This window comes from Gymnodraco acuticeps, unplaced genomic scaffold (assembly GCF_902827175.1).
Source record: "Gymnodraco acuticeps unplaced genomic scaffold, fGymAcu1.1, whole genome shotgun sequence".
NCBI classification, from domain to species: domain Eukaryota; kingdom Metazoa; phylum Chordata; class Actinopteri; order Perciformes; family Bathydraconidae; genus Gymnodraco; species Gymnodraco acuticeps.
Window position 1 is genome coordinate 97633 of NW_022990697.1, and position 25819 is coordinate 123451.

Here is a 25819-nt window from a genome sequence, read left to right on the forward strand (position 1 = left end):
ATAGTACATACATGTCCCCATATCATTGTGAATATATAATTCAATGCAATTACTGATGTATTATCCCATATATTGCAATATGTTAACACAATATATTTTTCTATATATCTTCAATATATTTTGTAGATGTGAATACATATGTTTTTCATGTTGATTATTAATCAGTATCAGTTGGTGTAGCCAACAGCAATATTTCCTTTATTAAATCTTTTCAATCAACCAGTAAATCATAAAACAAAATAATGCAATATATTGACAGTTAATATATGGGGAAATATATTTTCTTTGCGTAATTTAGCTAGTTCAGAGAGAATAATCAACATTCTTCAATAGATAGACTAAACCAACCCGGTATCACAGCAAGACGTGAACATGTGAGGATTTACCATGCTTTTATGAGGTGTGATTTGTGCCAAAGAACAGATAACTAAGCTGACTGAGCGGAGAACCAACGTGTCAACGTGCGCCAACGCCTCCATCAATTTTGAATGGGTTGACTTAGAATACAGGCGACGTCACGACGATGTCAGACATCACGGCGATATATCATAGGTGCGCTCAAAGTATGCGCTCACGTGGCGGCGGCGTAGCTTAGAAAGCGCTATCTTAGATATGCGTGTTGATAACGTACATGTGGATATGCGCGTGAATAATGTACGTGTGGATAAGCGTGTGAATAACGTACATCTCGCCTCCATTAGCATTGTATAGCATTATATTTTTCGAATGATTCCGCTCCTAGTTTGGAGAGTGTTACAGGTAAACGTTTTAATCGGCACAGTATTGGTATCAGAAGAGAGGGGAATAATAATTAATAATCATTAGTATGAGAATATTTGCTGCAGTTGTAGTAGGCTACTCGAGGCCGGTCTCCAGACCACCTTTAACGGTATTGGTCTTGTCTCGGAATCGACTGCATTTGGTTTCGTATTGTCTCTGTATCGGACCTATAGGCAGGGGTGCACATAACTTTTTTAGTGAGTTACTCAGATGAGTACCAGGAGACAGCGTTTGGTACTCACCCCACACGAAGCGTGATCCTCCTCAGTGTCTCCTTCACTGTCCTCTATTTACACTTATTGCATGCTCGATGATGAAGATGATGAACATGCACCTCCCTGTCTCCTTTTAAGCCTCCGATTTGCTTTCTAATGGGGGCTCGTCCAAAGGCTGTCTCGGGCAGGTGCCGGTGTACTGAGAGTGTTTCTTTCTAGAACGGCCCTTGACAGCATATATTTTTGCTTTGTGTGTGCAGTGTAGGGTGGCTAGAATGATAGCCTAGCTGGTTTTGTTTTTGTTTTTTTCTTTGGAGTGAGTTTAGGTTGGATTTTGCGTTATGGAGTTTGATCTAGAGGGGTTTGCTAGTGGTCCGACTCGGGAGAAGTTGGACGCCTGTAGTAAAGCCCAACTAGAGCTAATCGCAGGCAGATTTGACGTTGCAATTAGTAAACAACACAAGAAGCAGGTCATTAAGGAACAGCTGTTGGCTGCACTGATAGAGCGGGAAGTGTTATCAGAGGAAGCGGGCGCTGCTTGTGTATCTAAAGACGAGGAAACAGAGGTCGCTCCGACAATGAGCGAGCTTCAGCTTCAGCTGGAGCTACGAAAGTTGATGATTAGAGAGAAGGAGATTGACAACAAACTGAGAGAGAAGGAGATCGACTGTAATCTCGCAATCAGGAAACTAGAGGAGGAGTCTAATCGGATGCTTCGTTTGAAGGAGCTGGAGTTATCGACATTAACGCACCAAACTCAGCAGTTGGGCTCCGCACATCCTCATGAGTTTGATGTGGGTAAATACACACGATTTATTCCAGTATTCAGTGAGAGGGACGTGGATAATTTTTGAAGTGGCCTAGGAATGTGTGGACTGTGATGCTGCAGTGCGTTCTCACGGGAAAAGCTCAGGAGGTATATGCTGCATTGTCTGACGAGGTCAGCCGGGATTATGGGCAGGTAAAAGCAGCAATTCTGCGCGCCTATGAGCTGGTGCCAGAGGCGTATCGTCAGAGGTTTCGCAGTTTTAGAAAAAGGGATTCTCAAGCTTATGTGGAGTTCGCCCGTGAGAAAGAGGGACTGTTTGATCGGTGGTGCTCGTCGACGGGGGTAAGATCTCTAGAGGAACTGAGAACGTTGATGCTCATGGAGGAATTTAAAAACTGTTTGCCTGACAGAGTAGCCACATATATAAATGAGCAAAAACCTATGAAACTGTCTGAAGCTGCGGTTTTGGCTGACGAGTATGTCCTCACTCACAAGTCTGTCTTCGGTGAGAGGGATAGCGCGCAGGCCCGGTTTGGTGACAACAAGGTCAGGGAAAGCTCCACTAACATGCCGTTACAGGGCAGCATGCCGAGAGCTGTGGAGGAAAAGGCGAGGGAGGTGAATTGGGGAACCAGAAATAGCCCAGTGTGTTATTTCTGCAAGAAAAGAGGTCATATTGTTGCGAATTGTTATGCTTTGCGGGATGAGGAGAAGCCTGTAAAGACGGTCGCTTTGGTGAGTACTTCAAAGCCAGGGTCTCTCAAATCTGAACTGGAAGTTTTTGCTCCGTTTCTCATGGAGGGAATGGTGTCTTTACCGGGGAAGAACAACAGGGTTCCAGTGACCATTTTGAGGGATACAGCAGCTTCGCAATCCTTTATGATAAGGGGTTTGTTGCCCCTCTCTGAGGAGTCTGTTGTGGGTTCGGGTGTTCTTGTGAGGGGGTTTGGTATGCAGTGTGTGGGTTCGCCATTGCATAATTTTCATCTTGAGTCAGATCTGGTCACAGGTCCGGTAACTGTCGGGGTTCGGCCATGTCTTCCCATTGAAGGGGAAGATTTGGTCTTGGGGAATGATTTAGCCGGTGGCAGAGTGCTCGTTAAGCCAGGAGTGAATGCGGTGGCAGTCACCCGCAACAGTTTTATGGCAACGGGATTGGACAGACCGGTCAGGGATCCTCCATCATGGCGTGAGGGTGGGAAATCAGGTACGATAAGCCCTGGGGCTGTTCATAACCCTGTCGCTGCCTGTGTGGAGGCGCTGTCCAGTGCTAAAAGTGACACCCCTGTCACCTCGGAGGCTCCAATCGCTGCGGAGACTCTGGCCAATATGGAGTTTCATTTGGCACACTTGCCTGATGCGCAGCGTGCAGACGTATTGGAGCTGATCGTGAGGTGGAGCGCCCTGTGTCGTACCGCTCCGGGAAATTCAATCCCCACCAGCGGGTGTGTTCCACCATTGGTTCCACAGTCGAAAAGGAAGCACTGGCTTTGGTTCTGGCTCTAAACCACTTGGTGTTACTGTTCTTAAAATGTTTTAGTGGTTGCAATTTTTTTTTTTTGTGTTTTGACTGATATGTAGCCTGTTCGGTGTGTGGACTGAGTGGTTGAGCACGTCTGTCGACTTAAAGTCGATTGTTGTGATTGTTTTGTTTGTTTTCAAAAAAATAAAAAATAAAATCACTAACTCATGGTGGGGGTGTTACGTGCTTGTGTTGCTTTTCTCTGTCTCTCTGCTGCGCAGGTACACCTGGTTAGCCCCTGGCTCCACCTCCCCCAGGTGTCCTAATGACATTCAGCTGGGGACTTTAAAAGGAGAAGCTGGAGGAGAAGAGGCTCTCTTTTCCTGCCCTGATGCCGAGGGATTATATCCGTGCATTTCCTCTCACCCCACGTGTGGATCCATTATTCTTTTGCTGTCTTATACTGTGTGAACTCTGGAGGATGTTAGTGTAGGATTTTTCGCGGCTTTGTTTTTTTCCCAGTAGGTTGTGTTAGATCTCTGAGTAGAGGAGGGAAGTCTGGGTCCTACGGCCCATGGTGTGCTGGCCCAGGCCCCCTTCTTCCTTTTTGTTTGTTTATTGCCGTCCTCCAGACTTGGTTCCTTTTGCCGGTAGGCATGTAAGTGACGGCTGTGCTGACAATAAATGCCCGTCCTTTGTCTTTGTCTTTGTCTTTATTAGGATCCCCATTAGCACTAGCATGAGCATTGGCTATTCTTCCTGGGGTCCTCACACACTCAAAACATACATACAACAAAATTAAAACAAAACAGCTCAACATTTCAGATTGGAGCCACACACACACACACACACACACACACACACACACACACACACACACACACACACACACACACACACACACACACACACACACACACACACACATGTGAGAGACATCATCAGAGCAGACACCATGGAAACCTTTGATCTCTGGGTTTACACACACAGGTGTTTGTAAACATTCAATCACTACTACTTACATTTGATATCTTTATTTAACTCCTTCAGCCTAATTTCAGCTGCAGGAATCATTCAAATATCAAACTATTCAGCCTTTTCAGCACATGATGCACACACACGCTCTCTCTCACACACACATACACACACACACTCACTCTCTCTCACACACACACACAGACACACACACTCTCTCTCTCACACACATACACACACACACTCTCTCTCAGACACACACACACACACACACTCACTCTCTCTCACACAGACACACACCGATGATGATGAATGATCAAGAGCATAGAGATAGGGCGATCAAGAGAAGAGAGAGAGAAGAAAGAGAGGGCGATCAAGGGAAGAGAGAGAGGGCGATCAAGAGAAGAGAGAGAGTAATGTAAGCTCCTAATGTAATGTATAACTCCTGTGAAAATGTTCAAAAAGTGCTCAAACTTCACATGTGCGCTAAAAGTCCAGCCATGAAGATATCTACGGGAAAGTTTTGAGATTTCTTCAAATGCCGTTGCCATGGCAACACAATGCTCACCATGAAACACGGTTTTCTCATAACTTCAGTGAAAATGCTCCAAACGGCCCAAAACTTCACAGGTTTGGTAACGATGCAGCCATCAACGCATCTAATCTTATTATGGGGTGTCATCAAATGCCATTGCCATGGCGACAGATAATTCACCATCAAGTTAGTTCAAAAGTTTGCAGTTCAAATATTCTGCTGCTTTCCCAAGCCTTTTTACTTTATTTTCTCATCTTAATACAAATTATTCACTACTACTTACATCTGATATTTAACGCCTTCAGCATATTTTCAGCTGCAGAAACCATTCAACTATTACATTATTCAGCTATTTCAGGACATCAAGGCTATACATGTTGTTTATACCTTTTTTAAACCTTTTCTTTTAAATATTAAGCTTTTTCTGCATTTTTTAGCTTAAAGCAGCTACCATTCAGCTAATAACATATTCAGCTTTTTCGGCTAAATTCAGCCACAAATGTTCAGTTTACAGCATTCGCATGCATTTTCTGCAGGAAATGCATTTTCTAGTTATAAACGTTAGTCCTTAACATCACTGTGTATATCACCATTTAACTTTTAAAACTTTAACAAACCCCACACAGCTCAGTAAAGACTGAGATATTGACTTTATTTGATCATTTCAGTAAAAACTAACATTCATATTTCTCTTTTTGATTATAATACTGATGAAATTTCAAAACAAAGCAATTTGGCAACTTACCAACCGTTTTAAAATGCTTAATAAGCACCGTAACTTTCATGATATAATTTCCGACTGTTGTGTAACGGCAAATGCTGCGGCTGCAAGGCATTGTGGGGCAGCACTTTCTCCTCTCGTGAAGGGAGGTCCAGTGGTTCCTAAGCTAAAGGAGGTTATGAAGGAAGTTTGAAACCTTTCGTATGTAGAGAATTCGAACGGCACTTATCATGGCTGCCACTGAGAGACTTCCGGGTCATTTCACTCCGTTAGGAAGGTTCCTAAGCTAAATGGACTATTCGACTTCAGCCCTATAGTCTATAGTGGATGAGTCCTCTGTTGTAGAAAGGTATCTCAATGCTACCGTCACTGTATCGCTAAAGAGAAGTCCTCCACTGCTTCACCAAAAACCACCCGGTGGTACTTTATCTGTACGCGGTTGTTGTAAGCAGTGGCGAAATGAGTGGCTTCACATTCCCTGTGTAAATATGACAGCGTTAAAGAGTCTTAAACAATACATGTAATGAAATGACAAAGTAAGAGAAACACGATGGACGTTAGCTTTAACCGGGGACACAGAATTTGACGGATAGCAGAATAAGCTGCAATACTAGTACAGACTTGCAATACATCGCCAAAAAATGAACAGCACCTGGACTGTAAGCAGGAAGAGATAAACTTTGTATACAGTTGTTCTGCACATTTGAAGCTCTGGTTTTTAAACTTAGAGTGAGCATTTTCAAGTATTTGAGGATTGTCTTGCTCCATTGGCTGTGAATTCTCTAAGGTTTGTTGCGTTTCCTAAAGGCGGAAGTGACGACATGCAATGTGGCTTTTATTTTTTTATTCAAAATACACGAGTCGTTATTGTCATCCATCAATATAAAAGGCAGTCCAGTACATTCATTGGTAAAACTGTTCCCCTGGTCCCAAACAAAACAATGAACAAATGTACATAAGTTGCAAACGACAAAATGTAAATACTTCAGAACATATTCAAAGGTTAGACAGAATAATTGCCCCAGAGGAGATCTGCCTTTGGCGTGTTGAGTCGGTGCTTCTTCGCTCTGCAAAACAAGTAAAGATTACCAACTGCACATCCAGATCGACTACATTTGTTCAGACTCGGTCACTTACCCTTTTTTACACCTGCAGGTCTCGAGTAGCTCTGACCTGGAGGATGCACACACTGGCCTCTGCAGGAACCATCTGCCTGGCTGCTTGTGTCACAAATCACTGCATCACAGTGGACATAGATCTGTGGACAGAGAGGATGCTTTATTACACATGGCTACATGCAGCAGTGGCCAAAAGACTCCAGATTTGGATTTACAAGTCTTACCTGGTCTTTCAGAACCTCGTCATCTTTAGTGAAAGTGAACATCTTTACAGAGAAGCGCTTGATGTGGGACGGGACTAAAACTCTGGAGTCACTCACAACGGGATGGAAAATTGTTGAATAGCTGTCATCGCGATTCTCACAGCTGGTGAAGGAATTCGAAAGTTAAAATAAAGCAGCCGTTAAATTAGAATGCTTTTTAGTGGATCATTAAGACAGTGTTTACACAACTCACTTCTGAACAAAGGTCTCAGTCGAGAACATGTAGTTAGTTTTGCACAACATTACCTGTCGACAATGATGTCCCAGCTTGGCAGAGATGTCCTATCTTCATAAAGGGTAGCCCAACAGTTCTCAGCAATGAGTTCCAAGTGCGGGTCGGTAGAATGCATCAGCTCCACCTCAAAATACAGAGGCTGCTGCAGATATTTCACCACTGGATAATCCTCTGCTTGGTAGAAGCGCTCGTAGGATGGATCTGCAGGAGAAGAGTCCCGTTAGAGACAGGAGGCCCGGAGATTTACAGTTTCATTTCAAACCTTTATTTAATCAGATCGATCCCTTGAGATCACAGATCTCTTTTTCAAGGGCCCCTGCAAGCAGGGTTTTGTATGCATGAACAAGATGTTGTAAAATTCCACCATGCCTTGGGAAAGCCTCATCTGCACCATCAGCTGCCCGGTGCCGATCTCTGCAGCGGGCTCATAGGTTCTTGGTTTAGCGCTGAAGGCAACAGTCTGAGTCCCATTGACCACATAGAAGCAGGAAATGGTTTGCCTATTAGGGGGGGAAAAAAAAATAATATAAATGCATACATTGAAGGTGTTCATCTCCAATTATACAAAATCAAATATTTTACCTGTAATCAGGATCAACTGGTGATGTGTTGGCTGCTCCTTGGGCATTGTTGTAAGACAGGCGGATCTCATTTTCATACATCATGTAGTTGTCAAAGAACTATTTAACAACAAAAACGCATTAACATTTGACAAAAATCCCCTTTGATATTTAAATGTGATTCACACTCACCGTTCTGGTGGTTCCACAGGTATCCATACTGAAGGAGAAATATGCAAAGCGATCGTCGCTGAACTGTGGTGTGCAGGACTGGTCCTTTAGCGTCAGCTGACTTGGCTTCAGATTACGAGTCGATTCAACCTTCACAGCCACAGCGGTCATTGTGCCATTGGGGTGGCACTCTGGAGGATGAAGCAGGCAATGTGTAAAGCAACACAAATCCATCAATTAAAGCAGCAAATATACTTACATGTTCCATCTTACCTGTTGCTTTTAAGGGGAAGTAGCAAGCCAGATAGAGATCAGCAAGCACCCAGTCATTTGCACGATCCAACAGAAGCAAGTCAATTCTGGATTTGACTGATTCTGCAGTGAGCAGCTGTGGAAAAGAAATTAAAGTTAGCCAATGCCGAAGATCTATGGTGGGATTTTGTAGTTTTGACATACCTCAAAAACAGCGTCCTTGGCAGTGTATGGCAGAATGAGGCTGAGGTGTGTGCTGTTCTCATAGAAATTGTAGTCTTCAGCCATCTCAGCCGTCAGCTCTCGAGGTCCAACGATAGCCTTGAAATTAGAGCCGTGACTCCCGAACTTCACGCTGATGTAAAACTGGTTCTGGTCACAGGTGCCAGCCATGATGGGTAGCACTAGAGCAGCAAAACATGCATTATCCATTTGATTGTGTAGCTTTTACTCTTTTTTTTAATATATATATTTTATTTAATTTTAGAAAACATAATTTGCATAAATATATTGTCAAAAGCAAATTCAATATGATCTCACCAACATCCTGCAGAGAGGCCTGCAGGTCGACCGGGAGAGCAAAAGGAGTTTCTTCAGGCAGGATGATCAACCCAAAGATCAGAGGGAGGAAGTAGGATGTAACCAAGCGTTCAGGATTCTGCAACAAATGAAATAAAAGCTCAGCAACACTGAAAATATGCTGGTACAAAGTGATATTTTGAATCTTGTCACATACACGTTTTAAGACAACATCGGCATCAAAGGGCACTTGAAGAGAGAAGCTCTTCGAGCCATTAGCCAAGCTGTGTTCCTGGACTGTGAAGCCTTTGGCATTGCTCTCCTCAACAGTAAGGACCCCGGTGGAGAAGGTGATGTTCCTCAGCTCAACGTCATGGAGGAAGGTTCCCAAGAGAACGCTGAACACCCGAGTCTCTGGGACAGTGTCTGAGGAACAGAAAGTGGCAGGTTTACAAATTCTAAACCTGTCTGAACGTTGATAGAGAACAATTGAGTAATTAGCTTGAGTGCTACTTTTAAATTTTTTTAAAAAAAAGGCGGTCTTTGTAAGCAAAAGTGGATTATACTGTACTTGGCTCTCTTGAATTCCTATCCAAACACACAATTTTTTAAAAACTGACCACTGAAACAGGCCTCGAGTGTTTTGTGTCAGACTTATTGATCCAAAGCTAGGTAAAAGTCTAACCTCTTTTTGGTCACCAACATTTTTTCATACCTACTAGAAAATGTGACTTACCATCCTGGATTTGGGGAGATTGAGGCATCAGAGGGGTCATGATGGGGAACAAAACCTTGTATCTGGTATTATCTTGGGTGTCATCTTCTCTCCACAGTACCTCAAGCATGGGCTCCACAAAGTAGGTGATGTGGTACTGGTAATCTGGGGCATGGCTCTGCAATAATTCATGACATTTCAATAAAACATGCCAATGCACTAGTGACTCTTGCATTTCTAATCTACAGATTTCCCCAACCTTGTAGTAACCATCAGGCGAGCCCACTGGGATCTCGACGACGATGTGGAAGTCTGTGGTGCTCAGTGTGTACCCCTGTGCGGCCATCTGAGATCTATCAAGCCTCTGCCCGTTGATTCCCATGTGCATTTCTGAGACTGTAATTCTGCCGTCCAACAGAGGAGTCACACGGCGAGGTACGTGCCAAGAGATCATATCCTCGGTGAAGAGGACACCACCTGTTAATGACAAAATGGAGCTGTTGAGGTTAACTGTGCAACAATTAAGCTTACTGTGAAGGAAATATGTTGCTCAGGACTCACCTTTGGGACAAGCAGCTGCCAAGTTCACTACATTCAGACCCTGTGGTGCCATGTAGTAGGCGCTCACCCTGAAAACCTCCATGGGGACTCCAGCCACCTAGAGAGGAGAGGTTTAATATAATTGACATGGAGGGAAAGGAACACTGTATAGGAGTGTGTTGCTTACATCCTCTGAATAAGTCTCTGCTGTATTGTACGGGCTTCGCATAACCAGGCGACTAGAGGTAGTTTTGGCAGCGTAGCCGGCTTGTTCAGCCTCTTGCAACACCATGGCCACTGGTTCTGGGGTGTAAAACGTGATCTTCCAGATACCTTGTGATGCACCAGAGGCCTACAGGAAAGAACAAATAATAATGAAATCCTCATTGGTGTAGGGAGGAATTCAACTGTAGTATCTGAACAGTTTAATTCAACATACTTCAAGATTGGCGTTGAGCTTCTCGTCTTTACCATCCCGAGTCTGACCCTTAGCTTCAGCATCAAGGTTAGCCATGTGGTGCGAAACCTAAAACAGAAAATGGTGGTTTTAGCATTCGTTTCCATACACACAAGATGGTGGAATCAATATAAAGATGACCTACTTCCATGTAGTTCCTGTCGCAGAGGATCTCCCTGGAGGCCCAGCGAGTGTAGCTGCAAGTCTGAGACACGTCATGACTGACCACGTCTGATGGATTCTCGCCGTACATCTTGAGTCTCAAGCCAACGTTAAATGTAGCATCATCCTATAAATATAAAAAAAAAAAAATTAAGTGAAACTCCCTAATATTCTTTGGTTCCAGCTTCTTTGTCATTGAAAATGTAATATCCTTGCCTTCAGGGACACATTTGAAGTCTAAATGGATATTTGTGTATGTAACAAACAAGTCAAGAAAGTACCTAGTAGATTAATTGAGGAATACAGTTTTGAGTGGAGCAGTGCTAATATTTTAGGGATGTACCAAACAAAAAAGGGAAAATGTATTGTGTCTTTTAAGGGTAAGAGGTTACAAATAAATTCAGGGAAACACAAAAATGGGAGCAACCATGTGTTTGTTGAGCCATTAATTCAGTCACTTGAGACAAAATTAGCACAACTAAACTTGGTAGAAAATTACATTGGATGCTGTTAAACCACTTTAGCTCAAAACAAACCTTGTTGTCCACAAAGCAGCCCATCAGGGAGGTGTAGATTCTGGTGTTACCCCACGGGTCAGACTCCATGCTGTATCCACACTGAGCAGCCATGCTAGGTGTTAACAAAATGTGCTTGGTGCCATCTGAGGGGAGAAAATAAGCTTTGTCAGGGACCCCTTTCCTCAGTGATGAACCAATCAGCTGCATTATTAGCAGTTAATACTTACTGATAGCCTCCACCTCAAGCTGGTTTCCCACTGCTAAAGCCTTGTCCAACGACAGTCTCATTACATTTGCGGCACAGTCAGACCTTAACCCACTGCCTGTTAAAAGAAAAGGCTTGTGAGGAGAATGTAAACCGACTTAATATGCTGTGTAAAATGACTTGATGAGAATTGAAGCTTACTTGACTGCAAATATAGCTTCACATTAGGCCTGGCTTGACCCAAGATGATAGCTGCAGCCATCCATAACAAACTTGAACACATAAAACACATCATTTAGAGACAATTAAGTACACACATAGAAAGAAATCTACAAGAAATGTAACTTACATGTTCCCAAGCCTCAGCATGTTGCAGTTTGTAAGCAACAAAACCAAAAAGAATACAGTCAGTATCAGAGCTTGGCAATGTCCAGCACACCTTCCAACAAAAACACAAGTCTAAAAGGAAGGGGACTGGATGATTAACTGAGACATCAGCAGCTGCTTTATATTCCACTTAACGACAAAGCACAGGTGAGGCTTGTTAAGGATTCTCCACACACACACACACACACACACACACACACACACACACACACACACACACACACACACACACACACACACACACACACACACACACACACACACACACACACACACACACAGGGTGAGCTGATGTATGCCTAGTTTATTAAGAAAAGAAAGGAAAAAAAACACACATTTATCATAGTGTAAAAAAAGTATTTATTGTTCAGCAAAATTATATAGATTTGTATTCGGTTTTATACATATATTACATTTTTATATTTCAAGAAGCTACAAAATAATCCACAATTCATAATAAATTAAACTTGTCCTTAAAATCACATGTGCTTTTGATTTTTCCTTTGAGCCTCCTTATAGTGACTGTAATCTAACACTTGATTATTGTTTGTATATATTCTCAAACCTCCTTGCAAGAGGATGCACTAACATTTAAACCCGAGCTCAACGTTTCACCTGGGTCGATTAGTCTGCTCTGTCCAATTATGCAATGATATATGTTCATTTATGAGGCCATAACAATATTTTCCAACTGGAAGAGTGTTGAGTCAGTGCAGAAGAAGGAATAATCAATGCTCTGCTTAACAAAAACCCTATACAAATGTCACACCCATCCCTGTGGGATTTCTACTTGGTTTCATAGGTTCTAACTGAATGTTTTTGCAGCAATCGTTTTATTTTCATTGTTTCTGTTCCTTGTGTAGGTTATTTTTTATGTGGTTTGTGTTTACTTTAAGGTTCATCTTCATTCATCTTCTGATATCTTTAATCAAAGGGTTCATGTTCAGATCAAATACAATTCAAATGTTCTATACGATAGCTGTACATTATTTGAAATAATTTGACAACTTGACCGATTTGTTTTTCAAGCCCACAGATTTCACGATTTATAAAAAGGTATATTCTATAGTTTATGGAGTTGTCAGTATCCCCTGTCTATCTTGTGCTGCTGGTCCAGAAGTGTTTGTTTCAGGCTCACTTTGGCATCTTCAAAATCTGGATTCATCTTCAATACTTGTTGGAAGTCACTCTTGTAAGACATAAAAATGTTCACAGATAAAAATGTTATGTTATGTAATGTCAACCCAGTCTCATGGCATTTCGTGTTATAGTCACGACATTTAATCTTTTGATTCATGTTCACCAACACGATTTTCCCCTTTTTTACACAGAACGATTTTAAAAGCAATGTATTTCTATAGGTAGTATGTTTCATGCCTGCAGCACGTCTTTTTGTCCGTTCGGGTCTTGGAAGACCGGAAGCTGTGGGCTTCATAAAAACATGTTCTTACTCAATATCAAGCCACGATTATTGTTTTTATTTTAAATCGTATAATGTCTGACTTGTTTGTCGTCTGTGAGGAAAATAAATGGGGCTCAGAGCCTCAGAATACTGAAATCTGTATTTTTTTAAATCTTTTTTTCCTTCTAATTTGTTATTCTTTTCTAAATAACACACTGTTATTTACACACCAATAACACACAATTATCCTTGTTTTTAGGTATTTGTTTAATTCCATTGAATCTCTTTTTTGGCGTCCTTTTTTGGCGTCCTTCAGGAACTGAATTTCAAAATAAAAATAACCGGAAACAGACGTAGGCCTATAAGGGACATTTCGAGCATCATTGCGATACACAGCCACTGAACTGATTACCCAAGATCCTCAGCTATGGTTTAAGCTCGCTGATTGGATGTTTTAGCCGCAATGCATGTAGGGACATTTGTATCATCTGTTGTAGACCCAAATAAAGAAAATAAAATAAGAACTCATTCTCAAAAAAGATAAACGCCATTCTTAAAATGTATAAGCAAACAATAGTTTGATTAATATTGATTAGAGTGCACAATAGAAATAAAATAATTGAGAGAAGAAAAAGAGATATATTATCTATCAAAACCCAGTTAGATTAACATTCATTGGATTGCACACTTTGTTTGTTTGTGTGGATATGTAGCACATTAACATTTTAAATAGCACTTAATGACTGACTGAATGGAAATGACAATAAATGAAAATGTAAAACGAAAAAAGCGATCATGAAAATGTTTCCAAAAAATGAATAAAATGATTTTTGCCCACTTTGTTGTTCAGATATATCACATATTTGTAACTAAATTAAACATGAATTGAAACAAAACACGGTATAAACTGAGGAGTGACTCCCGTGAGGTTCATGTATTTTCTTCACTCCGCTGGGAAACTGCTCTCATGTCAAGAAGCATCAGATCAGTGCGTGCACTGCATCGTCCAATCAGTGAGCGATACACAGTAAGGGGGCGGGGCGAGTGTCTGAGGATTTCATCGAAGGATGGTCTGGTGGTTCCTTGATTATAGCTCCTCCATTATCGCTCCTCGCTCCTCCGGCAGAAATAATAATAATAATAATAATGTTTTGCTTTAGGATGAAGATATACTGCTTTTTGTATGCAGCTTCAGATAAAAGAAATGCAGCTTCTAGTACTGCAGTTAAATAATTGTTCTTCTAAAGAATAGCTGCTCACCTTGAGACTTGATACTATACATCCTTGTCTTTGCTACTGAAATCAGTTATAGGCATATTGATATGATTGATTAATAAGTCGATCAAAAGAAAATTAATATCCAATAATCTAAATATGTTTATATGGATCTTTAATAGACAGATGCACTTAATATTGTATTTATTTTAAGGATCATGTTTTGGTTTTATTCAGAAATACTGGAAGCAAATTCTTGAAATTGCTTGACATGACACGTCCCATCTGGAGCTGTTCTTCTGGTGCTATTTTACATCACTTTACTTAGCAGTTAGCTTAATTTTTAATGTTAAGCGGAAAATGCGTGCGAATGTACATTTGTTGCTGAATTTAGCTGAAAAAGCTGAATGTTTTATTAGTTGAATGGTTTCTGTAGCTGCTTTTAGCTACAGAAACCAAGTAAGTGTGTTGCTGAACTTAGCGGACAAATGCAGTGAAATGATTTGAATCAAAATTGTTACAGCTCAAATGCATTGCAATGACTTTGTTGAAAACTTGAGAGTGAAATGCAGGGTGTCCGCGGGATCTTAAAAAGTATTAAAAGTTGATAAATCAATTTAGCGAAAATTAAGGCTATTAAAAAGTATTAAAGGGCATTTTCCAAGGTATCACATTTTGTAGCTTGTTTTCAATAAGTATATAAATGGTCCAAAGAGGTTGTATTCTACAGTCTGCCTGAACGTAATCATTGCGTAGGTGTGTAGTGTGATTCTGTGTAGTTTATTTATGGCATCCCGTTCGATTTGACGTCATCTGAACAGGACATCGCACGCTCACTGCTTGATAGCGCGAAGGTCCGTTTACGCCGTTTGTTAAACAACATCGTTATGGGGAAATGCAAGTTTGCGTCCAAATGGTTGGAAGATAAGGAGGAAGGACAATCAATACTGCATATAGTCAATATGAGGTAAAGTGTGTCGCCAAGGTAACCGGTTAAAACTCAAAGTGGCGATGAGGTCTTAACAGGTATGGAAAGGGTCTTAAAAAAGGTCTTAAAAAGGTATTCAATTTGACTTAGGATTCCTGCATATACCCTGGAAATGTTAAACTGGAAAAATATTGAAGAAGCTTAATATTTAAAATAAAAGTTGAATAAAAGGTATAAACAACTAAATGTATAGCCTCAATGTCCTGAAATAGCTGAATAATGTAATAGTTGAATGGTTTCTGTGGCTGAAAGTAGGCTGAAGGAGTTAGATATTCAATGTAAGTAGTAGTGAATGAATGTGTATTAAGAAGAAAGTAAAAACGCTTTGAAAAGCAGCAGAATATTTTAACTGCAAACGTTTGAACTAAAACCAAACGTCACCAATAATGTATAACATATGTGGAACATGTTGAAGTCAGTATGAAGTCTCCATCAGAGAGAAAATAATAGGCTGAGAGAGTTTGTTATACTCCAGTCTGTGTGTTTGTGTTTGAGGTGACGACATTATCAAACACCTGTGTGTGTGCAAGCCCAGAGATCAAAGGTTACCATGGTGACGACGTTATCAAACACCTGTGTACGTGAGCCCAGAGATCAAAGGTTTCCATGGAGATGTGCTGTGAAAGGAGAGCCTTTCCATTGTTCTGAATGAGAAATAAACCTCTTACATTTCTAACTTTTGTTGAAAACCGTAGCAGCTATCGGTAATATTTCAAAGTGTGGAGCATGTCAGGACCCTGGCGAGTGTCTGAATCTGCTTTTTGTGTACTTTCGGGTCAATAATGTGGCATTTTTGGCAGATTTACTAAAGGTGTGCGGCTGCTGCTCTGAGGAAAGATCACGCTGAATTTACAATGGGCCTTAACCAATTCAACCAATACATTTTAAAAAGGCCTTATATTGTATGTTCTGTTCTTTCAGTTTTGTAATACAAACCAGATTATCAGGTTTAAAAGAGCTGGTAGCAATCAGCATACATGAGATGATTTATATGTCTGCCTTAAAAACATTTTTCTAAAACACAATATTTGATTCGATACTCATTAATGTTGAAATATACTCAATGTAGTGGAATTGAGCTTTTTATTTTTATTTGTACAAATAAATAAAACAATTAAAGTATTCAAACAGATTGTGATTGTGAAATATAGAAATACAGAAAATATATATAAAAACTCTAAGCAAAAGACACTGCAGCAAAACCAATATAATCTGTGCTGTATCTGCAGTATTGTTTAATTTAATGTTCTGGTCCCAGCTAGAATCTGAACCATGCTGATTGTGTAGACCGTGAGACAGCAGCAGCCATGGGGGTATGTACCAATAACACGAGACAAATAATTGCTAACAAAGCACTTATATACTAATAAAGGACTGGCTTATCTAAAGCCAGTTGAGTAGCACTTGAAATGTTTTGGCTCTATGAAACCTGATGTCCTTATATGATTTTGTTTTCTTCAAGTTTGTATCTTCCTGGTCGAATGCACTTATTGTAAGTCGCTTTGGATAAAAGCGTTAGCTAAATGCAATGTAATGTAATGAGACAGAGCTCTGTGCCGTGAGGGGGAAATTAAGGGGCTTTCTGTTTAGGGTCTGGATCCCTATTTGAAAGCTTCGGATGGTCTATCTGGGGGGTTTCACATATCTATATTATGTTTTAGGATTGTGCTTGTATTTTTTTACATTTATTTTTAATGCAGGAGAAAACCAGTGTACCTGGAGAAAACCCAACTTTTTACAATCCATTAGATGAAATTAGATATTTATTTTCAATTACTTTCTAGGTGTTTTGGTTTCAATATGACTGATTTTGATAGAGCAAGTCAAAAAGGGGATTATTTCTTAAAACGTCTGAAAAAGGAAACTACTCTCCTTCTCATTCGCTGAAAAACATTTCGCCTCTTTGGTAATCCTGAGCACGTTTTGTCGACATCGCCCTGATCAGTAGGTGTGATGGCGGCTGCAGCACCATCGTTGGAATTAGGTGTGGACTTGTTGTGTGTCGTGTCAATATTGGACTTCTCTAGATTTGAATTGTCAGCAATGGAAGTAATGGGTTGCTCTTTCTGTGAGCTTTTCCTACAATATGTAATAGGAGGATCTTGACAGAAACCATCTGGCCGTGCGTCTGCATTACAGGAGATTTCCATGTCTTTCTCTCCACCACTCGATTCAGTTTCGTGATTGTTGACAGGAACATCCGATGCATCAGAATGGTCCAGTCTGCAGATGGTCATCCACCTAACAGCATCTGTAACATAAGGGCTGCAGTCCAGGTCCTCTTCCAGGTGACCCATTGTTACAAAGCTGTGAGTCAGGGCTTGCTCGGGTGTGATTCGCGAGTTAGCATCCAGGTCAAGTAACCGTTTAAGCAGTTGTACAAAGACTATCCTGTCTTTCAACTCAACTCTGCCCTTTTCCTCTGCGTAATCCTCAATTGCTTCATCCAAACTTGAATACTGGTCTAAAAAACACTCTGAAATGTCGGGCTCGACACCGGTTCCTTCCTTGTACTCCTCTAGCGTTTTAAATCTCCACTCTGGACTATTTTTCTGTTCCCTAATGAAGTAGTTGGAGGTGAACTTCCCAGCATCTAGCAAGTGGTCTCCTGGTTGACCAATCATATGGCAAATGGCTTTCATAATACAGTATTCTGAGCTGTCAGGGAAGAAGCAAGCAGCAAAATACATCTCTGCAATAATACATCCCAGTGACCACATGTCTATGGCCTCAGAAATGGGGAGGCCCAAGTTCCCCTCTGGAGCTCTGTATGCTAGAAGTTGCTTTTCTGTTCCAATTTCTACTTCAGATGTTGGGATGGCCTCACCAAAGTCGATCAATTTAATCCTAAAGGGCTCATTCTGGTGGTTCACAAACATGATGTTGTCATGTTTAAGGTCTGAATGAATGACGCCAATGCTCTTCAGGGCTTTGAATGCTACAAGTAGCTGCTGTGTGATTGGACGGATTTCATTAAGCGAATATGCTTTATCTCTGTTCATCATAAAGTCCCAAAGGCTCTGATCCAACATCTCAAATGCGAGGCAAGAAACGTCTCGGAAAAAGAAATTGTCAATAAATCTTATCAGGTTGTTCTTCTCTGGGTCAAGTTTCCTGATGATTTCTAGCATTCTCACTTCTTCAACTTGATCTTCACTGTCTTTGTGAATCTTAATGGCTATAATCTCTGAGGTTTTTAGGTTGACACATTTTGCAACCTTGCCAAATCCTCCTTCTCCAATAAAGTCCAATACTCGGTAGTCTGCAGACTTGCTGGAGATTATGTCTTCTTTCTCTACCTGAAATGTTTCAGAATTGTTTGCAACATCCGATGAATCAGAATGGTCCAGTCTGCAAATGGTCATCCACCTAACAGCATCTGTAACATAAGGGCTGCAGTCCAGGTCCTCTTCCAGGTGACCCATTGTTACAAAGCTGTGAGTCAGGGCTTGCTCGGGTGTGATTCGCGAGTTAGCATCCAGGTCAAGTAACCGTTTAAGCAGTTGTACAAAGACCATCCTGTCTTTCAACTCAACTCTGCCCTTTTCCTCTGCGTAATCCTCAATTGCTTCATCCAAACTTGAATACTGGTCTAAAAAACACTCTGAAATGTCGGGCTCGACACCGGTTCCTTCCTTGTACTCCTCTAGCGTTTTAAATCTCCACTCTGGACTATTTTTCTGTTCCCTAATGAAGTGGTTGGAGGTGAACTTCCCAGCATCTAGCAAGTGGTCTCCTGGTTGACCAATCATATGGTAAATGGCTTTCATAGTACAGTATTCTGAGCTGTCAGGGAAGAAGTAAGCAGCAAAATACATCTCTGCAATAATACATCCCAGTGACCACATGTCTATGGCCTCAGAAATGGGGAGGCCCAAGTTCACCTCTGGAGCTCTGTATGATAGAAGTTGCTTTGCTGTTCCAATTTCTACTTCAGATGTTGGGATGGCCTGACCAAAGTCGATCAATTTAATCCTAAAGGGCTCATTCTGGTGGTTCACAAGCATGATGTTGTCATTTTTAAGGTCTGAATGAATGACGCCAATGCTCTTCAGGGCTTTGAATGCTACAAGTAGCTGCTGTGTGATTGGACGGATTTCATTAAGCGAATATGCTTTCTTTCTGTTTGTCATAAAGTCCCAAAGGCTCTGATCCAACATCTCAAATGCGAGGCAAGAAACGTCTCGGAAAAAGAAATTGTCAATAAATCTTATCAGGTTGTTCTTCTCTGGGTCAAGTTTCCTGATGATTTCTAGCATTCTCACTTCTTCAACTTGTTCTTCACTGTCTTTGTGAATCTTAATGGCTATAATCTCTGAGGTTTTTAGGTTGACACATTTTGCAACCTTGCTAAATCCTCCTTCTCCAATAAAGTCCAATACTCGGTAGTCTGCAGACTTGCTGGAGATTATGTCTTCTTTCTCTACCTGAAATGTTTCAGAATTGTGAGCAATGGAAGTAATGGGTTGATCTTTCTGTGAGCTTTTCCTACAAGATGTGATAGGAGGATCTTGACAGAAACCATCTGGCCGTGCGTCTGCATCACTGGTATTAAAACGTCTGCAAAAGTAAACCACTCTCTTTCTCATTCGCTGAAAAACATTTAGCCTCTTTGGTAATCCTGTGCACGTTTTGTCGACATCGTCAAATCCTCCTTCTCCAATAAAGTCCAATACTCGGTAGTCTGCAGACTTGCTGGAGATTATGTCTTCTTTCTCTACCTGAAATGTTTCAGAATTGTTTGCAACATCCGATGCATCAGAATGGTCCAGTCTGCAAATGGTCATCCACCTAACAGCATCTGTAACATAAGGGCTACAGTCCAGGTCCTCTTCCAGGTGACCCATTGTTACAAAGCTGTGAGTCAGGGCTTGCTCGGGTGTGATTCGCGAGTTGGCATCCAGGTCAAGTAACCGTTTAAGCAGTTGTACAAAGACCATCCTGTCTTTCAACTCAACTCTGCCCTTTTCCTCTGCGTAATCCTCAATTGCTTCATCCAAACTTGAATACTGGTCTAAAACACACTCTGAAATGTCGGGCTCGACACCGGTTCCTTCCTTGTACTCCTCTAGCGTTTTAAATCTCCACTCTGGACTATTTTTCTGTTCCCTAATGAAGTAGTTGGAGGTGAACTTCCCAGCATCTAGCAAGTGGTCTCCTGGTTGACCAATCATATGGCAAATGACTTTCATAATACAGTATTCTGATCTGTCAGGGAAGAAGTAAGCAGCAAAATACATCTCTGCAATAATACATCCCAGTGACCACATGTCTATGGCCTCAGAAATGGGGAGGCCCAAGTTCACCTCTGGAGCTCTGTATGATAGAAGTTGCTTTGCTGTTCCAATTTCTACTTCAGATGTTGGGATGGCCTCACCAAAGTCGATCAATTTAATCCTAAAGGGCTCATTCTGGTGGTTCACAAACATGATGTTGTCATGTTTAAGGTCTGAATGAATGACGCCAATGCTCTTCAGGGCTTTGAATGCTACAAATAGCTGCTGTGTGATTGGACGGATTTCATTAAGCGAATATGCTTTCTCTCTGTTCATCATAAAGTCCCAAAGGCTCTGATCCAACATCTCAAATGCGAGGCAAGAAACGTCTCGGAAAAAGAAATTGTCAATAAATCTTATCAGGTTGTTCTTCTCTGGGTCAAGTTTCCTGATGATTCTAGCATTCTCACTTCTTCAACTTGATCTTCACTGTCTTTGTGAATCTTAATGGCTATAATCTCTGAGGTTTTTAGGTTGACACATTTTGCAACCTTGCCAAATCCTCCTTCTCCAATAAAGTCCAATACTCGGTAGTCTGCAGACTTGCTGGAGATTATGTCTTCTTTCTCTACCTGAAATGTTTCAGAATTGTGAGCAATGGAAGTAATGGGTTGATCTTTCTGTGAGCTTTTCCTACAAGATGTGATAGGAGGATCTTGACAGAAACCATCTGGCCTCTTTGGTAATCCTGTGCACGTTTTGTCGACATCGTCAAATCCTCCTTCTCCAATAAAGTCCAATACTAGGGAGTTAGCGGTCTGGCTTGCGATTATGTATTTGTTCTCTACCTGAAATGTTTGAGACATTTTTCCTGTAAAAGGTTCTCTAATGCTCTCTAAATTGAGTCGATTTTAAGTGGATTATTTTGTCCTACACTGAACTGAATGTAACCAAATGTGATAGAAACGGTTTACTCTCGTAGGCTGGAAGATGGAATGTGACATCATCGTGAGTTCATACCACGCATCAAAGTAAACAGCATTCTAAATGTGTGGATGACATCATGACTCCAAAGGATCAAGCCAACAGGATTCGGAATGTATTCAGATGACATAAATATGATGACATCAACACAAATCCAACTGATATTTAAATGTATCTTTTACAATAAAACAACAACATATATTCCTGTTGTCCAATCCAATATTCTTCTGCTTGTCATGCCTACAATCCTGCCACTGAGACAGAGTGCCACAGCTCCTTACTACGAATGCATTGACACACTCACTGTCCTGCTTACAATACAAAAAACAATCAGTGTTTAAATAACACATTATTTTAAATATATACTGAAAATAAAGGTTATTCTCTTAAAATCATCAGCTTGATCAAATCACTTTTGGTTTCTTCTTTACATTGCAGAATAAGTTTAAGAGCTTATTCTCGATTTTGAGCCTTCATTTGGGCAATATGAGTAATAATAATACAAATAATACATTATACATTGTATCTTTATTTCATATGTAAAAACATTTACAAGTGGACTGACATGACATTATCTTCTCAAGAAAATAATAATACAATCACTCCTAGGACATATTTTTCACAAATTTCAATATGACTTGACAAAGATGTGATTGCCGAGCCTCCCCTTATGTAGTGGTGGTGCTTTCCTCAGATTGCACTTATCAATGATCCTACACAACGCACACAAACATATTAAATTAGATTTTGTTAGCAGCAACAAGAGTGTGCATTGTAAATGACCGGTTAAAACAATTTAGGCATTCACTGACATATGTTGTATTGTGGAATACAATTTTAAAATGTAGTTATGTTCAGGCAACATCATCACTTGTTTATGTTTAAAGAAAAGATAATGGTTTTGGGAATTATAAGTCGGTAATAAAAGTTGGTTTATTGCATATGATTTTGATTTTTAAAACTAATTGTATTTGCATTTGTTTTAACTATACACCAGGCTTGGATTTTCGTCATGTTAGGGGCAAGGCCATTTGGCCTTTGGTGTCACAAATGTTTTCAGGGCGCAAAGGCCACATGCCAGGGCACAAAGGCCGTTGAGGGAATTTGGAGCTTACAAATAAATAACTTCACTTTCTGATAAGAAAAACACACAAATGACATGGAAAACAAATCACTTTTTTAATATCAATAATGTCAAACATTATATCATCATATACTGTAGGCCTATGCCTCCTTAGTATTACCGTATATAAAATGAAATACTCTACTTTGAATAATTAGTGTTTGGTATTTTTTCCATCTACTACTTCTCCCATTCACAAATCCAAAATCAAATAAAAAAATCTAAACTTCTAATATGTAACAAATCAAATCAAGTTTTATTTATATAGCACATTTATAAACGATTTTTGGTTGAGCCAAAGTGCTGTACATATAATAAAAATAGCCTACAGTAGAGACACTTTACAGCAAATACAACAACACAGATTTTTCAGAATATCAGTATGAGAAAAACGACACCCTCTATCCTTAGACCCTCAACAAATATATTCAATTTCAGATATACTCTGCACATACATCATTCACATGTGATAGCAGGAGACCATCCTCCTCTCTCCATTCCCCCACCGCAGGACCCACACTCATTGCATATGAAAAAGGGCAACATCACATTTGACATCAGTACATAACACTCTCACTTCAATAGAGTGGTGCAGAAACAAGTCCTCACATAACCTTTTATAGCCTCCGTTCCCTGGTCTCGATGTCAACAGTTTTTGAAAATGTTTATGGTGAAATAAGGTCTATGCTTAACACAAGCTTGAGAGATCTTCCAATTGTGTTCCCTGACATGAAATACATCAGTAAATACTCCACTTGTGTATATCAGAAGCATCTATGTGTCAGAAAAACGGCGGTTGGTTACAAGTGACATGAGACCGCCTTTAGCAGTGGTTATGTGTTGCCATGCAAACGTGATGTAGTTTGTTTATAGCCTTAGCTTTTTACTTCTGGTGATTGCATTTAAGCTTAAGTGGTGTTGATATGTGGAGATTATGCTAAACAAAACGTGTGTGTATCATGAAAGTACGGAGCCCCTAAAGGGAGAAAAAAAAAGTCTTTTTTATTTTTTTGGTTGAGAAAGTTACCGGTGCGCCATGGAGGAAATGGAGCACACGGGAGACAACCATTTCATTGCAGACTGTTATGTTTACGTTGGGAAATTACAGTGCATACATTATTTGAGATATCTTTGAAATAGGCTTCTGCACCTTTACAAATAACATTAAAAATTACTTTTTCACTCATTATCACCTTCTTATTGTCTGTTGAATCTCACCTTTAGGTCTAGGTCACCCTTCCTCGTGTTACCATGAGTATCTCTCCTTCTTCCTCTAGCTCTGTCAGCCGTTCCTACAGAGAGCAGAAGACATTACTACTAAAACTTCCCCCTCCTGGATTAAAAATACCTCTGTGGTACTTGAAATAATCCAATAATAAGACATTACCTTTGATATCCACTGCGTCTGTCTGCTTTGAGAACTCAGGATCATCTGGTTGAGTGTCATCAGACTTCTTATAGTAGTACTCTTGATCTGGTGGTCCAAATCTCTACATGCAACAAAAAACATGATGTAGCTTCTTATAAAGTAGCTGCACTTTTTCTCTAGGACCAAATCACACTCAAACACATTATAGAGTGATTTTGCAGGACGTTCATCATGTTCACTCCAAAATCTTCACATACGTACGCTTGGTCACAACCCTTTGTTGTTAATTCTTAAAGCACTGGGTACCTCTTTAGTGCCGTATTTCAACGTTATTTTTCAATATGTGATTGATGATTTGTTAGTCAAACTTAGGTTAGGTTCACAAAAGGTAGCAAACACACATTTTAAGCAATACAGCTACCTAAATTCAATTACAAATATTTAGGTTACATACGTAGCATTAGTTCACTTATGTGTCTTTCTTAAAATGAGGGTCACAGGGGAAGGGAACAAGGACCCAAATGCAGAGTAAAGAGAGGCGGTTATCAAAGAATAAACGAAAAGACAGCTTTATTAAAAAACTGGAAAAGTGGCAACCAAAAAGAGGAACAAACAGGGAAGACTTGGAGGACCCAGGAGTGCAGACGAGGGAAATTCTGAATAAAACAGACAAGAAAGAACCAAACGGAGGACACAATGAAGACGAACTGACCGAGAACACTTGGGAAGATAAATACACCCAAGACTAATCACCAAGACAAGACATCGAAAACACAAGCGGAAGCAGGTGAAAAATAATTGGACAATCAAACAGGAGGGAAAACACAGACAGGAAGTAAAACAAGACAAAATTCAAAAGGACAAAATACATTTCAAAATAAAACAGGAAACCAAAACTAAGATCCTGATGATTAGTCAAAATGAACTGACCTGTGGTTTGTTTGACCCTTCAATCACTAGGACCTAGGACCTAGGACCTAGGACCTGATGTACAAAAATGACCAAACACATTTTTCGGATAACCCTTTTTACTGTCCGGTATGTACCTTCGAATGGTCTATCTTTATTTATGTTAAGTATAAATGATGGCTGGTAATGCCTCGAAGGGAAGTTTTATGAGATTATCAGCCCTAGCATTTCAATTAGCATGTACCATAACGGAGTCACAGAGAAACTGACGTTATATTATGCAAGAAGCAGCAAAACTCAAAAGGTTCCATTATTTGACAAGTATCAACTCAAAGGAACCATTACTTTAAAAAGAGTCGGACTCATCACACCGTCATAATTACATGTCTGTGTAACACCCCTTGAGGTTGCCCTTACATGTTCAAAATAGATGCTAAAGGGGTACTTGAAGCGTCATAATCTGACACATTCAGTATTGGACAATTAGGCACACAAATCTACACACACATGTGAATAAAAAAGTGTATTTTACCTTGTCAGGCCACATGAAGCTGACGAAGAGAACGGCTGGAAGTCCAACAGTGAAGACATACACCCCCCAGAGCCAGGGACACTGGTGGGTGGCCAATAGGATGCTCTCTATGATACCTAGCTGGAGTGCACATATAAAGATACTGTGTGTAATAATATAAGCAGAGTACAGTAATAGACCCTTTCAAAGTTATAAACATGAACCTTCTATCAAATCAAGTTTTATTTATATAGCACATTTATAAATGATTTTTGGTCGAGCCAAAGTGAAGTACATATAATAAAAAAATAGCCTACAGTAGAGACACTTTACAGCTAATACAACAGCACAGATTGTTCAGAATATCAGTATGAGAAAAACGACAGTCTATCCTTAGACCCTCACATCGTACAGCCATCAGGGAAGCAGCATGACGAGACCCAAGGCAGGACCGCAGAGACAGGTTCAGCCACGACCCGAAGTCCACGACTTAATCCAGAACTCAGGATAGAGGATCCAAGACACAGGACAACAGCAAGAGGA

At 40.5% G+C, this 25819-nt stretch overlaps 1 protein-coding gene and 1 long non-coding RNA gene across 4 annotated transcripts; both read right to left on the minus strand.

The window, feature by feature from the left end:
• Positions 1-6290: 6290 nt before the first annotated feature.
• Positions 6291-11642, minus strand: LOC117555697. 3 transcript variants are annotated; one of them, XM_034230650.1, is made up of 21 exons: positions 11522-11642; positions 11374-11444; positions 11195-11290; positions 10986-11110; positions 10433-10576; positions 10270-10356; positions 10018-10182; positions 9852-9948; positions 9550-9767; positions 9312-9468; positions 8793-9001; positions 8597-8714; positions 8261-8460; positions 8078-8192; positions 7826-7995; positions 7656-7753; positions 7443-7573; positions 7085-7274; positions 6800-6941; positions 6595-6715; positions 6291-6524 (listed from the first exon to the last, which is right to left on the minus strand). In XM_034230650.1, the coding sequence occupies exons 1-21, from the start codon at positions 11539-11541 to the stop codon at positions 6454-6456; spliced, it is 2745 nt and encodes a 914-aa protein (XP_034086541.1). In that variant the 5' UTR covers positions 11542-11642; the 3' UTR covers positions 6291-6453. The 3 variants fall into 3 exon arrangements, with proteins under 3 accessions (XP_034086541.1, XP_034086542.1, XP_034086543.1); XM_034230651.1 differs by lacking the exon at positions 11374-11444; XM_034230652.1 differs by lacking the exon at positions 11374-11444 and having other exon boundaries at positions 11518-11636.
• A 10231-nt stretch (positions 11643-21873) lies between these two features.
• LOC117555701 lies at positions 21874-25366 on the minus strand. Its single transcript, XR_004570439.1, has 4 exons — positions 25298-25366; positions 23875-23977; positions 23706-23779; positions 21874-22077 (listed from the first exon to the last, which is right to left on the minus strand). It is a non-coding gene; the product is annotated as an uncharacterized LOC117555701 (long non-coding RNA).
• Between the last annotated feature and the right edge of the window lie 453 nt (positions 25367-25819).

Excerpts from the sequence above, each read along its gene's own strand:
- LOC117555697 (XM_034230650.1), bottom strand. The coding sequence starts at position 11,541 with ATGCTGAGGCTTGGGAACAT. Across the intron at positions 10,357-10,432 it reads GCGACAGGAACTACATGGAA|GTTTCGCACCACATGGCTAA; the intron begins GTAGGTCATCTT and ends TTTCTGTTTTAG. Across the intron at positions 7,754-7,825 it reads CCTGTGGAACCACCAGAACG|TTCTTTGACAACTACATGAT; the intron begins GTGAGTGTGAAT and ends GTTGTTAAATAG.